The sequence below is a fragment of the Cynocephalus volans genome, chromosome 6, assembly GCF_027409185.1.
Source record: "Cynocephalus volans isolate mCynVol1 chromosome 6, mCynVol1.pri, whole genome shotgun sequence".
Taxonomy (NCBI): domain Eukaryota; kingdom Metazoa; phylum Chordata; class Mammalia; order Dermoptera; family Cynocephalidae; genus Cynocephalus; species Cynocephalus volans.
The window spans coordinates 59,007,960-59,023,967 of record NC_084465.1 but is presented as its reverse complement, the minus strand read 5'-3'; the positions used below and the strand labels follow the sequence as shown (position 1 = coordinate 59,023,967).

The window sequence follows — 16,008 nt, the reverse complement described above, 5'->3', positions numbered from 1 at the left end:
GATATTGCATGTTTATTAATTAATAAAATTAGCAATGCATGTAGATGATCTGTGTTTAAAATGTGAATCAAATCTAATCTCATACTTCAATGTTATGTCATAATTTATTACAAAGAAATAGTCTAGGCACTTCACCAAGAAAAACATTTTTTGATAGAAATATGGAAGACTAAAATACTCTTTTCCAAATTATTTTACGCTTAATGAATAGATTGTCTATGTTAAAACACTATTATATACAACTTTTACACTTTTAAAAATTAGATCATAATAAAATAATATATATTATACTGTATGTTTGTATGTATGTATATATGTATACATATGTTTTAAAAATTTCAAAATAAAAATTTACAATTCGGAAATGAAACATTATTGGAATCAACAATAAATTCATTTTCAGTCAAATCGATGTAGAGATGACTTTGTGTCATAGAGTCATTATTTCTACTGATTTGAAAAAGGATTTCAGACAATCAGCTCACTATTTCACTTTTCCAGCTGATTTCACTAATTTATCTTTTACTTAATTGACAATTCTTTGGTGGAATCGGTCTGAGTTTCTCCTGAGCCCTTGCCCCCTAACCTAACAATTAGCCTGCATCCTTCCTGTTTTTTTGACAAACCCCCTTTCTCAGGAAAACGGTGTCTGTTACTATGAGATGGTGTATGTCTCTCTCTTCCATGACCGGCACTGGTGATCTTTCTGTGAGTTAGGAATTTATTAACTGTGAAAACTGCAGATATAGTACGTTGAATAGGTGGAAATAGTTGATAGATTACAGATTTTAAGTGGAATCCACACATTTTGAAGGTTATATGAGGTTAATTCATAATGGTGTCAGCATGCTTGACTTAATCGTTGCTGGTAAAACCCAAATAAGTTCAAAAGAAGTTTCTTAACTATTGGGTGTATGTGCATTCATGCCATTTGCTGATAATTTTGTGTGCTTAGGCTTAGGATTCACTTAAGTCTCTGAAGCCTTACTCTTCAGTTAATGCCTAGAATGCTAAGAAGGCCCATCTGTAGAATTGAGATATCTGAATGAATATACAATAAAAAAGTGCATGTTTGGGCCAGGCTGAGCAGCTGTCATTTTTTATTTGATCAAACTTGAGCTACAGATCTCAGATCACACATGGGACGCAGCCTTTGACTACTCTGGATGGAATGTATTTCAGATGGTGCAGTTGATTTACGAGAATAAGGTGTCTGAGATACTGCTCCTTTAGCATCTCATTAGCTATCTCATAGCAAATGCATGTTGGGCTATAGAATCCCTCTGAATAAAAGAGAAAAATAATTGGTAAACAATACAAATAAGGTTCACATTCTGAGTATTAGAGTATCTGGCTTATTATCATCTCTATAGAATTTCATCAAGTATAGACCACTGTACTTACTTTCCTGACATCAACATTTCTTAATGTTACCTGCTCAGCTCCGTGGACTGATTCATGACAGAATTTCTCTTTAAAAGTGAAGTAAATTGTTCTTCCAGACTATCTACAAAACTAGTTATATTTTATATAAACAAAAAGGTTTTAAACCATTAAAAAGTGCAAAATGTTTACTCAGCTCAGAGAAACTCAGTGTTTTGAGTTAGATCTCATGAATTACTATTTTTAAAAAATCAAATGCAAATAGTTAATGTATTAATGAAAGAGTAGAACTTGTAATATAGAGATAGAGTTTTAAAAATCAATCTATAGGATAATATTTGACTCTTAAGTAACAATATTATAACATGAATTTCCTTTCTTTTTAATAATGTGCATGATTCTTTCCCCATGGCATCTGTTCTAAATCAGTCTATTTTCCCGTTGCTTTTAAAATCAGGTCAAGGTTAATCTCCTATTCCATGTTTGCTTTCCAGGCATTAGTCATGAAACTGCTGATGAAAAGGTGATTTTTGGCATTGAATTTAATTCAACCTTTCTGGAATGTATGCCTAAATCTCAACAAGCATCTATTAAATGGTATATTCAGCGGTCAGGAGATGAACATAGGGAGGAGGTAAGTTAGTGTCATCAAAGAAAACTAACATTTATTTTTTCCCAATATTTTATTTTATTTTGTATTTTGGAATTTCCTTGTTTGTTTATTTATTTTTGATTATACATATTCATAGGGTGCAGAGTTAACTATCAGTATTTGTGTACAGCATGTGATGATCAAATCAATATTATTGGCATGTTCATCAGTACAAATTTGTGTCCCTTACCCGATTCCTCCACCTTGAGGGAAATAGTGTAAAACTTAAAGTTTTTGATAGTGAGACATGTTCAACTTTTAGTACTGTATGGTGCTCTCATCATTATTTGATAAAAAGAATAACAGTTTATGCTTACTGACATCAAAGATAGCAATGGCTTTGAGATAAGAATTGGCCAATTTAATAGAAGTGTCTTAATAAAATATATTTAAAAGCAGACTGAATTTTTATGAGAAATTTACATTATTGTTTTTTCCAAATTTTCATTTCTTATGGATTGTCTATATTTTAGGACAATTCCTTAAGAAGAACAACACAAAATTTTTCCCTCCACAGTAGCACAATGACTAAATTTTAACTCATACTATGTTCAATTTAGATCAGAAAATGAAACATGTTGTCTGTATAAAAGCAGAAATATCTATTTTTACCATATCAGATGAGCAAATTGAATAAATATCTGGACATACATGCTTTTTCACTTTTATGTATTAAAATTAAATCAACAAAGGGATAAGTATTATACTCTATTCTTTTGACTTTTTTCTGTTTGTTTTACTAACACATACATGTGATTGAAACATATCAAGGAGATTCTGTGAGATATATAGGTTGTATATATTACTGAATTTAATGAGAAAGGTTTGGGTAGTCTGAGAAATCCTAGATTAACTCTATTTGAATGTCATGAAACAAAGGTTAATTGACAGAATTTTTTTTTTTTTTAATTAAAGAGGCAAAGAGAAACCAATAATGCTCAGACTACAGTTCTGAAACTCCCAGTATTAAACTAAGGACACTGTAATGAGTAATGGAATGAACACAGGATTCAGAATGAGATGGCTTGAGTTGAAACATGGTCCTGAGACCTTTGATAATAGCACTAAGCCACAATTTTCTAAAGTGAATAAAATAAATTCAAAAGTTACTGTGAAAATTAAATGAGAAAATGCATATGAGAAAATAGAATTTCAAAGCAGAGGTTTTCACAACTGTAAACATGCATATAAAATTATTGATAGTCCCTATCAGTGAGGATGTGTGGAATCAGAAATAGCACTGATCATGTGTTTAGAAAACACTGGTTCTACCTATGGTTTGACTGCTGAGGATTCATGAGCACATTATAACTTCTCTAGCACTCAATTTCTCTCTCATGTAAATAAGTTGACCAAATTTCTCTAAAACACCAGCTTCCTTGACAAGTCTATAAGCATTTAAACTAGTAAATGTAATCACTCAAACTCTACCTCAGGAAATTTTGCTTTCAGAGTGCTGACATTTGGTAATGTCTGGAGACATTTTTGGTCATCTCAAATGGGTGATTGCTCTTGACATCTACTGGGTAGAGGTCAGCAATGCTGCTAAACATGCTACAATGCACAGTCCCTCACAGTAAAGAATTATCTGGGCCCAAATGTCAATACTGCTAAGGTTGAGAAACCTTGGAGTAGAAGAATCAAATTTTGTCATAAGAAATTGATTTAAAGATAGAGTTCCACTTTTATATTGTTCATCTAAGATCTACATGAATAAGATTTTCTATGAAAATGTTAAGTTTTACATACTTAATACCTAGGGAGTAACTCCATTTTTTATGTCAAATTTTTTCCAGTAAAACTTGATTTTTCATCATTACTGACATCCATAAATTCTGAGATTATGGCAGATCCATATTTACATTGAATATTTATTTTAAGGGACCCATTTTAACCAATATATATTGAAATATTATTGATATAGAAGTGATTATCTATTTTCAAAACATACAGCATTTATTTTTTATCCAAGAAATATTGGAAGAAGATTATCTGAATTTTTTTAACATATGGATGCTTTTTAGTTACATTGCAATATTTTAGGCTTAAATGTCATTAACTGGTATTTTTAAGTTTGTAACTAACAAAGATTGAAAATTGCTTTCAGTTAAATATTTTTCATACATGATTTTTTCTCCATGGTAAGTTTAATCTGACTTTTTCAAAAGATGTGGTATTCTGCTTGGGCTAATCTCTCAGTTATAGATACCTATATTTGCCTATGGTTTTGTGCATTCAAATCTTTCATTTTCCTGTAAATGCTGTGCATTACTTTAATGTACCTTTTAACAGTATATCATATAGTCATGATGGTAACATGCTCCATGAATTTTAATGGAGCAGAAATAGTGTATTTATTGAATTTTACTTTAAAGTATCTTAGTTGTAATATTTCAACTGGTATTTTCATCTGCCTTAGGCAGTTTCACATTGTCCAGGATATGCAGTACTGCTTCCTGAGCTGAGAAAAAGGGCAATAGGCAGGCTATATTTAAAGGATTTTTCCCAGCAGGATGCCTCTGCTCCTCACCCATAAGGTCACATTTGGAATCTTTCTTCCACTCAAAAAAGCCTGAGGGAGAGACCATGATCTCCTGCGGCAGAGAGGCTTTCACCAGGTTATTCTCTGACAGGAGGGGAACATTTCCTGACTGAGTTGTTTCACCGTTGGGTGCTAGTGGGGAGGTCATGAGTCAGTTATCTGCTGACTTTCTTACAAAGCTGTTTTTGAAATTGATGATATTTATGCTGTAACTAACAAGTTGATTGGCAATCCCCAAGCTTCTGTTGAACTTTTGGAATCTGAATGAATAAAAGAGGTATTGCCTTATACCATTTACTATACTGTATTTTCTCTGTGGATTTTAATAACATTTTTAAAACAATTTCAAATATTTGCATTGTTCCATTTGTGGGTTTTTATCTTAGTTTTGTTCTTTTTATTAAAAAGCAATGTAAATGGTTTTAAAATTGGGCCAACATAAAGAACTATGAGGCCACTAAGTGTAGATATGCACAAGTAATATTTTGATGTCTATTTCAACTTTTTTCCCCACTAACCATTGCACTGTGAGCATTTTCCGCTGTCATTCAGTGTTCACACCATGTTTTTCCTCCCACCCATCCCATTTTGAAGCCACAGTGATCCATACCTTATTTAAATAGTCTATTATCCCTCTTAAAAAAGTGGTAATGAACTCCCCTATATTTAAATATTTCCCTACTTTTCTAACTAATTTCTTAGCACAAATTCCTAAAAGTAAAATGAGTGACTTGAAGACATTCGTTATCTTCATGGCTTTTGATAAACAACCACATATGGCTAATTTCCCATCAAAATCACCATATTTTTAGTGCTTGCTCTAAACTCCCAAGGCAAAATTGTGCATCAAAATTTAAGAAAGTGTTTACCAGTTTAATATAAATAATAGATTGTATTAATATCTATTTCTTTGAATATTAGTAGATGAGAACTTACTTTCTCATGTTTCTTGGTTGTTGGTTTCACTTGTATTTGGTGAATTTCCTTGTCTGTCATTTGCTTATTTTACATTGACAAACTCACTTAAAAATGATTTTAACAAGCCCTTCATATATTATGAATATTAATAATTTAATTTCATACATATTATAAGTAACTTTATTTTGTTTTTCATTGCTTATTTCTTTTGCGTTCCTAACATTTCCTAACTTTCCTACAAAAGTTTTGTAGGAAAGATTTTTAGGAAAAGTTTCATAGCAAAGATTTTTTTTTTCTTTTTAATAATGAGCCAGTTGCTCCAGTACTACTTTTTAGTGAGTTTTCTTTCTTCTAATGTTTGCCTGAAAATATATTGTTGGTTTTGTGGTATATTAATAAGTGGATTATGTACAGTCTCATTTATGTATACTCTAAAAAATTTAAAAACATGTATACAAGTGATAGCATTCCAGTTCCTTTTCCTATATCTCATATTAAATCAGAAAACTTTTCAGTACTTAGAGTACAGAGAAATTTTTGCAACAGTTTTAAAGACATTTTCTTTTTTCATACTGTGAGCTTTCTTCCTTCTTTAATCCTAATTTTCCCCTACTAATATTTTCTGTTTGTTGGAGAATGGTGATATTGAAGCTGTAGTCTTTTTCAAGACATGTGCGATGCTTTAACTATGAAAGAACTGACAGGCGAATTATCTGTTAAGAAATTACCATTGGGCTGCCATTATTAGAGACAAAGTCTCTGACTTTTACCTGCTGTTTAGTACCTAAATGTCCTTTGTCCCTTCCGTGTTACTCTTTTCATTTTAAATGAATTGCCCTTCATTGAAGATCTACATTTAATAATGCCAAATACATTATCCTTGTTCACATTAGGCAAATGGATAGTGGACCCCAGTTCAAGCATGGTTTTGATTTGCAAGGTTGAGCAGTTTTTACTTAATCACTTCTAGAATGCAGAAAATACTATGAGTTTAAATCAGTGGCCAAAGATTACATTATCTCTCTGCAGAGGAGCTGAATTTTCTAAATTGACTGTGCTGACATTTCGCTGTCTAGATACAGTCTGCATAATGCATCCTATTCCAGCACAGAATGAAAGCATTACAGAGAATGTAAGTATGAGGTAGGCAAATGTTAATCAACTACTTAATTTCTGGGTCACAGATTTTTATCTCTAAATTGCAAAAATCCTGTGAAAATACTGTATGTCAATTCAAAATGTATTTTATCAAAGATGCCATTTTTTTAAAGGCACCCTTTTGAAATTTTAGGTGCAAAAAATGTCAGTTAAATGATCTAATAGACATTAGGAAAATCCAGAAAGACTGAAGTCTATTAAAGCTAGTTTTATATCTATAGCTCAAAAACCAAAAAAACAAATTTAACATTCCATAGAAGAAAGGAAAGGTGAAGGATCATGACCAAGTAATGAAATGTCAGGTGTTTATGAAATTCTGAGTCCTGTGGGGGCAGAACAAGAGTGAAAAGGAGGGAAGGGAACCAGACTTCAGAGTAAAATAACATAAACAGGATACAAAAAGAGGATAGCAAAAGTAATGATGAACTGTTACACAATATGTGTGAAATCAAAGTCATAATTTCTTCCTGTCAGAATATTAAAGAGCACAGTAAAAAGTACTGAGTCAGAGCTGTGACAGTCTCTAAAAGCCACATTAAGGGCAGTTTTAACATTAGCAAGAATACCAGCTATGTAAAAATTTCTGGAGCTAAACTGGAACTGAAGGTACTCACATTGATTGTCATGCTGATGACCTCAGGCCATTTTCTATTAAGATAATTACAGAAATAAAGGCTTCAGAATATTAGCTCTCAAGCAACATGGCAGTAGTCTATAATGTTGCTAATAATACTTCACACTTTAACCTGCAGAGAGCTTTGCTTTTAATCCCCCCAAGTACACCATATGCTATGCCACCAACTTGATAGATGGGAGACCAATTGGTGAAGATAAATGAGTCATCATAGGGAACAGAGCAGATAGAGACCAGAATCTAGATTATGGAACCAGTATTTTGAGAACTAAGATTTATTTAAAATTTGTAAGATAATTTTTGCAATGAAATTATTTAAAAGAAAAAAAATATGTGTCGTGTATTAAATTTGAGATTGCCACTTCTGTTTAAGATTGGCCTTTTAGAACCCTAACAATTCAAAATTCACATTTCTTTAGGCATTAGACTCTTATAGTTTCTGAGAATGTAAATGAATTCAAAGTTAGTTTGTATTACAATAGAATTTTAAAATATCTGGGCCCTTAGAATAAACCCATTAGAAAAAGAATACTACACATTCAACTCACCAAATGGTCAAAGTAAGGGGAAACAAACAAACAAACAAACAAAACAAACCCTGGTGGTGTGGATTCAGTGCAAAACAGAGGCAGGCCTGGAGACCATTCAGCCTCATTAACCAGGAATCTGAGCTGTGACCTGCCTTTGGCCTCCAATGGTACCCTGCCAGCTGCACTTTTCTGGCACAGAGGGTGGTTTGCCATATCCTTGTTAGTTAACTGGGCTGGTAGCCAGAGGTGTTGCTTTTCCTTTTCTCATATTTCCAGAATTGAAGAGATTTTTTCTTACATATTTTTCACATAGTGATGCAGAGTATAGTCCACCCAGTGTGAATAAATTTAATTTAGCCATCTTTATGCCTACTTGATTTTCATCAACTAAAAGTCTTCGATACAGGGGCAAATGTGTAAACTGGGAAATCTTCCAGACTTCTTTGTTGTTGTTATTATTCCACTTAATGCTGAGCCACTCCACAATACTCTACATTAAACAGGGCTCTTGTGTCGGTAAACATGCCTCTAGAGAGGTTCACGATTCACACCAGACTGTGGGCCAGGCAAGCTTAATGTTTGAATTGTCTTTCAGTAATATTGCTTCAAAGGGTAAAGAGCATCACATTTCAGGGGAGGTTCTTTTGTTCATTGTGCTTTTTCACACTGAAATCACACAACCATGTTATGGTATACTGAGGTATGGCAAATATTTCTACAAATGTCATAGTCTAAAGTATCAAATATACACACAGTATATTCAATCTATATAAAAACATTCAATCTATAATAAAAAGGGAAATTCAGCTTTAAATGTTGCTAACCTTATGACTATGGTCCTACTCAGTTACAGCTCTAACATCCAAAAGGCTGTATCGACGCCTTTCCACTTGGCTTTTAACAAGTCACCATTTATAGCTTCCATATGCTATTCAGATCATTTATTTGGTGATGTCTAGAAAACAGAGTGAATTCCATTTGGAATCATTGTTCTATCCTATATTACAGGTAGTAGCATGCACTAGAGTTCCTTTTCTACACAATGCCTGTTAATATTACATTCTTGTTTTGGAATTGAGATACCAATTTGTGATCTTAGCACACCAATTAGTGTCCGAATTCTCTGTAAAGAAGGTCCGTTGATAGTTTCCAGTTTTACGTCATTACGTTTTCACAGCTTTTCATTCCTATCTGTATACCGGGAGAAAAATTAACTGTCTTCCAAAGGTTCAGTTATACTTAATGAGATACAAATGTGAAAAATTCTGAATATGGTTTGGGAGCTGTTACTTTAGTTGAATTTTTTTACCCTCTTCAACTGTGGCTGACAATATTTTGCTTGATGACGGAGAAACAGATAATATATCTTTTAGATTTATCTAAGCAAAACTATGTAGCCTGTTTTCATTTGCTCATGGGCCTCTCTGTTTTTAATTTATTACCTATATTTTTCCAATTCTACAGTTGAAACCCGATGAAAGGATCATCAAAACGGAATATGGGCTACTGATTCGAAGTCTGCAGAGGAAGGACTCTGGGATGTATTACTGCAAAGCCCAGGAGCACACTTTCATCCACACCATTGTAAAGCTGACTTTGAATGTCATTGAGAATGAACAGATGGAAAATACCCAGAGGGCAGAGAATGAGGAGGGGCAGGTTAAGGATCTATTGGCTGAGTCACGGTTGAGATACAAAGACTACATCCAAATCCTTAGCAGCCCAAACTTCAGCCTCGACCAGTACTGCGAACAGATGTGGCACAGGGAGAAGCGGAGACAGCGAAACAAGGGCAGCCCAAAGTGGAAGCACATGCAGGAAATGAAGAAGAAACGGAATCGAAGACATCACAGAGACCTGGATGAGCTTCCTGGAGCTTTGGCCACGTAGTTTTCTATTTAATTTAAAGAAAAGAATTCTTTATCTGCAAAAATACTGTCTTCTGTTTAGAACATCCCTTATTCTAACTCATAAATGCTTTCCATGGAGTTTTGCTAAGGTACAATAGTCTGAATATGACTACATATGGTGAATATGGGATGGTAAGGGCAAATAATTCATCTACACCAGTTTTCTAGGAATGAAACTTGTACCTGCAGAATATCAGAATTATCCTCAAAATAGGGGCTTCACACTTGTAAATGCTTTATGTTTTGAGTTTTAGAGTTTATTATGTCATGCAATTAATTGAGCTAGGCAAATATCAAATTAGATATTGTATTAAGATGCTTTATTCCTTTTTAGGTCCATTAAGCGTGGAGTTTATTGTGCAGTTGTGCCATGTTCTCATGAACAGATATATCATTCCACTCTAGAACTGGCTACGTTGTGGTAGGAATTGGAAGGAAGACACAAATTAAGACAACTCACTGTATCCACAGGAAGTATCCTAGTGAGCATGGTGTAGAAATTTGGAAAGTGCATTATTTCTTTCGGGCCATAGCGGTTACATTTAACATACTGCAACATTGATTTACTGAAGGGCATTAATGTTTCTCCCAGGATTCCTTATGACTTGTCAGGAGTAACAGGTTCCCAGAGAGAAGTTGGCGCTCAGTTATGTGTTTCTAGAAGAGATGCTAAGCTCTACAGGGACAGAATGCTTAATAAATATTTTACTAAAATATGGAGAATATTTTAATAAAATAAGGGAAACATCATGATGTATACTGCATCCTAAAAGGAAGGTATGCAGATAGGAGACAGAGGAAAGACAGCCATAAATTCTGCCTTTGGGGAAAATTCATATCCCCATGAAAAGGAAGAACAATCACAAATAAAATGGGCAAAATGTAATGGAGCTCTTTTCGCTAGAGTATAAGTAACTGCCAATTTATAGTCCAAACTGCTAGTAAAAGTTGGAGGAAAACTAAGATTTCTAAAGTATCATGGGAAGGATGAACATACTTTATTTATAACCGGTGGTATTTCGGTATGTGTTCCCTCTCTTTTTTCTAAATATTTATCATACTCTATATTATTTTCATTTACTGCCTTTATTCCTTCCTGCATATTGGATTATTGGATTATATTTGAGTGAATGGGAAAAACAATATATAATACAGAGAAGATAGAATTAAGTAGATGACAGTGTTGGGGATTGGGTATATATATTTGTTGAATATATATTTGTTGAATAACAAAATAAGTGCAAAATTTTAACAACGGGAAGGGTTAAATGAACTCTTTGACATCTTTTCTTCAAACAACCTTTTTGCATTTCAGAGGTGATGTGTTGTAAAAGTAGCGTAGTTTTATTAACTTAAAAATAAATAAGCCTACCACGTGTAAAGAAAATAAACTCACAACATTAACATAAGCATCATTCATATCTTGTTAGCACTATCAAATGTTTCCAATTTGACTTTTCCTCTAAGTATGTATGTTGTGTTTCCTGTCTGCTTAAGCAGGACTCACCTTTCCTACTTCTAACACAAAACCCTTAGCCTTCTTCTGTTTTGCCTTTTCACGCCATTTATAGTGTGAAGTGAAAAATTAGTCACTTCTTCACATGGAAGGCAGCTTTTCAGAAAACTAAATAACAGACGTTGCTCATTTCTCATGCATTCTATGTGTCTTGAAAGAAAAGTCTGTGAGAAAACCATGTGATTACAGGGCAACTTATTACAGAGTCTGTGACTGGCTCTATGTTCAAAACATTATTTTACTTTCATTTCATTTGCATTGCTTATCTATCCCAAAGTAGTCACACTGACATATGAAGTTGCGTACTCCCATTTAATATTATACTCAAAATGTTTGTAGATGTTTCATTATAAGGAAAAGTTAAGGAATAATTTTAATAAAAGTAAATCAGAATTAATCACTCTTTTAGAAAATTATGTGAAAGAATAGTTGTGGCAGGATCAGACTACTAATAGAATGTCATAACAATACTGTTTGTAACTATTGATTTGCTGGGATAAAAATGTTTCGGGAACTCATAGCAGCTCAAGGCAAAAAACTGGGACCATGCTTTATTTTTTATAAATTTCCAAATATTTGTGTATCAGACAGTAATGATCAAATTATGAATGGCTTTGAAAAAAGTTACATGAAGCTCAGATGTTAGAATTGACTTGTTAAAATAAATTTTGTTTTCATCTAAATATGAATGTTCAAACCATTTTTTAGTTACTTTGTTCTAATCTTAGTTATTCACACAAAATTTCGGTAACCTGTTTTATGCCTTATATCTAATATTCTGCCCGCTTTAGATACAAAACTATTAATTTATGATAATTACTTAAGATACATTGGAAATATTATTAGCAAAATAAAATTTCATATAATAAAAAAGCAACATATGGGGACAAAAATTTTCTGTGTATTTTTAAAGATAGAGGATATTGGAAATATTTTATTTTTTAATCTTTTGTTTAGAACACTTAGAGGAACAGTATGAAAATATTAAATTCACAAACACAATATAATATATAATTCCTCACCACTAAAGATTTTTCCAAATTTGCTTTGAAATAATGAAAAATATTGTAGTTAATAGTTTCAAATATGCTAAGAAATCAACTTTCTATTGAGAGGGGCTTAAAGTGTCTGTTTCTTCTTGGTTTCATATTTTTCTCCCTTGTCTTCAATACATATATTTTATTTCTTTGTGTGTGCTCACCTGCATTTCATTCCAGCTATTTATGCTGCTAAGTGGAATCCTGCCTGTCTGCATTCATTTACATTTAATTTATTAGAAATTTTAAGAGTTTGTTTAGAAATGGATAGTCTAAATAATTAATTTATGTAGAACCTTTTTTCAATGAGCTCAAAACACTACATTCATATTATTGAATAAACATTTCTTAAAACCAACCAAATTACTTTAAAAATGGAAAAATAGTTATAGAGAAATTTAGTAATTTACAAAAGCCATAATAGCAGTAGAAGAAACTCAAAATCTCATCATACTGTTGGCTAAAGTAATGCTGTGTACACTGTGCTGGCTACAAAATAGTCTTACTCTTGAATTTTGCCTTTGATCTATGTTTTGGTTCTTCATATGCTATTACATTTTGTTCCTGATGAATTGTGTAGACTCAGCTAAAAGATAAGTTAAAAAAAGTCAGTGCCTGTTGTTCAATATTATCAAAATTGTATTTCCAAGGACAAGTTGATCCTATTCAAATGTCTACAAAATAATAAAGAGCACTCATTAAACACTGATTTTCTTAAACTTGAATATAAGATATATTTCTTTTCTCTATATATAATATAAATACAAATGGAAATCAAAATTGAACTATCCTGGCTTTAGAATGTCACATTTCTCTTACACAACATGTTGGAATTGATTAGCCTTACCGGGAATGGACAGTTTAGGAATAGATGCTTTTATAGAAAGATATATTCTTCTCAGTAAATGACCATAAATTTACATAATTCAATTTACATCTCAGGTTAAAAAAATAAAATCCAAGATTCCCACATTCTACACATTGCAAGTGCAAAGACAGGAGCATGCACGTGACTTTTACCTCTCATTTAAATATTTTGTAGTATAAAGTATTTATGGAAAGTTTGAGATAGATTATTTTTTGAGAAAGGGCAAAAAATCTGTCAGAAGCCATAGTTAATCATTTAATTTAATTCTGGTATTGTGAGTGGTTAGCAATCAATTTTGCATTTACAGTTTTACTATTTTAAGAGAAATGTAGTCTTGCAGTATAAAATAGTAGAGAATTGTTAAATGTATATTTTGGTTTTATTATAATAAAACACAAAAATTAGTGTTCTATGCTTATAAACAGAGTGTTGCTTTGTGTGCAAATTTTGTTTTTAAAACCCAAATATATTAAACAAATTTTATATGCAGAACTTAAATAAAATATCAAAGAAAACATTTCCTGAAAATTTTCAGTAGATATTTTTTACACTGTGTAGTACATTGAATTATATCCACCCAAAACTCACTGAAGCTTGAATTGTGTCCCCCAAGTTTTATGTATTAGAAACTTGGTTCCCACTGTGACTGTTAAGAGGGTGGGAAATCCTATTACAGTAATTGAATGGTGGAGCCTTGAAGAGGTGATTGGATTGTAGAACCATGCCATAATGAATGGATTAAAAATGGTGGTCATGGGCAGGTTCTGAGGGCTTTAAAAGAAGAGAGGAGAGAGTCTGTCTCTCTTTGTTCTCTCTGCTTCCACCATCTTGCAATGTGAGATCCCTGGGTCACTGTCACCACCACATGATGGACTTTGGACTTCCCAGCCTCAGAAACTGTAAGCAATAAATTTCATTTTTCTTTATAAATTACCCAGTTCCAAGTATTTTGTAATAAGCAACACAAATGGACTAATACAGAAAATTGGTACCAGGGAAGTGGGGTGTTCCTTATAACCAATACTTGAAAAGTGGAAGCGGCTTTGGAACTGGGTGTTGAGGAGAGGCTGGAAGAATTTAGAGGAATAGACTGGAAAAAACCTAGATGCTGGTGCAAGTTTAGAAGACAAGAAAACCAGGGAAAGTTTGGAATGTTTTAGAGACTGGTTAGATGGTGGTGACCAGAATGTTTATAGAAATATGGATTGTAAAGACCATTCTAAAGAGGTCTCAGTTAGAAATAAGGAGTTTATTGGAAATTGGGGAAAAGATCAACCTTGCTATGAACTGACAAGGAACTTGGCTGCATTGCATCCATGCCCTAGGAATTTGTGGAAAATGGAACTTAAGAGTTGTGAACCAAGGTATTTGGCAGAAGAAGTTTCTAAGTAGCAAAGCATTAAGGAAGTTGCATGGCTACATGTAATAGCCTACACTGAGTTATGGCAGCAAAGGCATGACGTAAAGCCAGAGTTAAAAAGGGAAGGAAAATGTAAAGATTTGGAAAATTTGCATCCTGGCCTTTGGTAGAGAAGGAGAGAGCATTTTCAGAAGAAAAACAGTGGTGCTAAGAAGATTAGTACAAAAGAAAGGGATTATCGAGAGAAGGGGAAAAGGCCCTGAAGACAGTGCAGAACCCTCTGGGGCCAACCCTCCCATTTCAGGCCCAAAGGCCTAGAGAGACAGAATAGTCTAGGGGAACAGACCTGAAGTGCCCTCCACAGGCTCCAGGACCACCTCATGATGCTTCTTCTCGCACCCCTGCTGCTCCAGCTATGGCTACATCAGCCCCAGGCATGGCTGGACCCACAGCTTTGAGAGATACAAGCCAGAACCTTGGCAGTGTCCACATGGTGTTAGGTCTGCAGACTTATAGAATGCCAGAGCTGTGAAGGCTTAGAAGCCTCCACCCCAATTTCAAATAAAAATCTGGGGCCCAGTAAAAGATCTGTCACAATGGCAGAGTCACCGCTTAGAGTCTTGGTTACAGAAATGCCAAGTGGAAAGATGGGGTCAGAGTTGCAGCTGAGAAACCCCATCAGTGCCATGCCTAGTGCAGCCATGAGAGTGGGACTGCCACGGAGGCCCCAGACATGTGAAGCTACCAGAGTGGAGTACTAGCCTGAGTGAGCTAAAGCATCAACTGAGACCAGGAAAGTAGAAGAAGCAGAGCTGCCCAAGGACTTGGGAACCCAACCCCCATACCAGCCTGCAGAGGACTTCAATCATGGAGTCAGCTACAAGATTTGATGCCTGCCCTGATGGGTTTTGGACTTATTTGGGAACTGTTACCCCTTTCTTTTGGCTTATCTCTCCCTTTTTGAATGGGAATTTGTACCTTATGTTTGTCCCACCATTGTATCTTGGAAGTAGATAACTTGTTTTGATTTCAAAGGTGGGACTTTGAACTTTGAACTTTTGAGTGGAAATAAGTTAAGACTTCAGTGATGAAATGAATGTATTTGCATATGAAGAGGAGAAGAGTTTTGGGGGGCTGGGGGTGGAATGTGATGGATTGACTTATGTCCCCCCAAACTCAATGAAGCTTGAATTGTGTCCCCAAGTTTTATGTATTAGAAACTTAGCCCCCCCTGTGACTGTTAAGAGGGGGGGAAATCCTATTATGGTAATTGAAAGGTGGAGCCTTGAAGAGGTGATTAGATTGTAGGACCATGCTGTAGTGAATGGATTAAAAATGGTGGTCAGTGGTGTGGTTCTGAGGGCTTTAAAAGAAAAGAGAGGAGACTGTCTCTCTCTGCTCTTTCTCTGTTCTCTCTCTGCTTCCACCATCTTGCAGAGACCTCTGGAGGCAAGGAAGTTCAAGATCAAGGTACAGGCAAATACTGTATCTGGTGAGGCC

General features: G+C 34.1%; 1 protein-coding gene across 1 annotated transcript in view; it reads left to right on the top strand.

The window, feature by feature from the left end:
* Nucleotides 1-9,707, top strand: part of SEMA3D (semaphorin 3D) — a 124,448-nt gene extending 114,741 nt beyond the window's left edge. Inside the window, exons 16-17 of the mRNA XM_063100692.1 lie at nt 1,878-2,017; nt 9,282-9,707. Of these exons, the coding sequence (XP_062956762.1) occupies nt 1,878-2,017; nt 9,282-9,707 (566 nt within the window). The remainder of the gene's footprint in view (nt 1-1,877; nt 2,018-9,281) is intronic.
* The last annotated feature ends 6,301 nt before the right edge of the window (nt 9,708-16,008 follow it).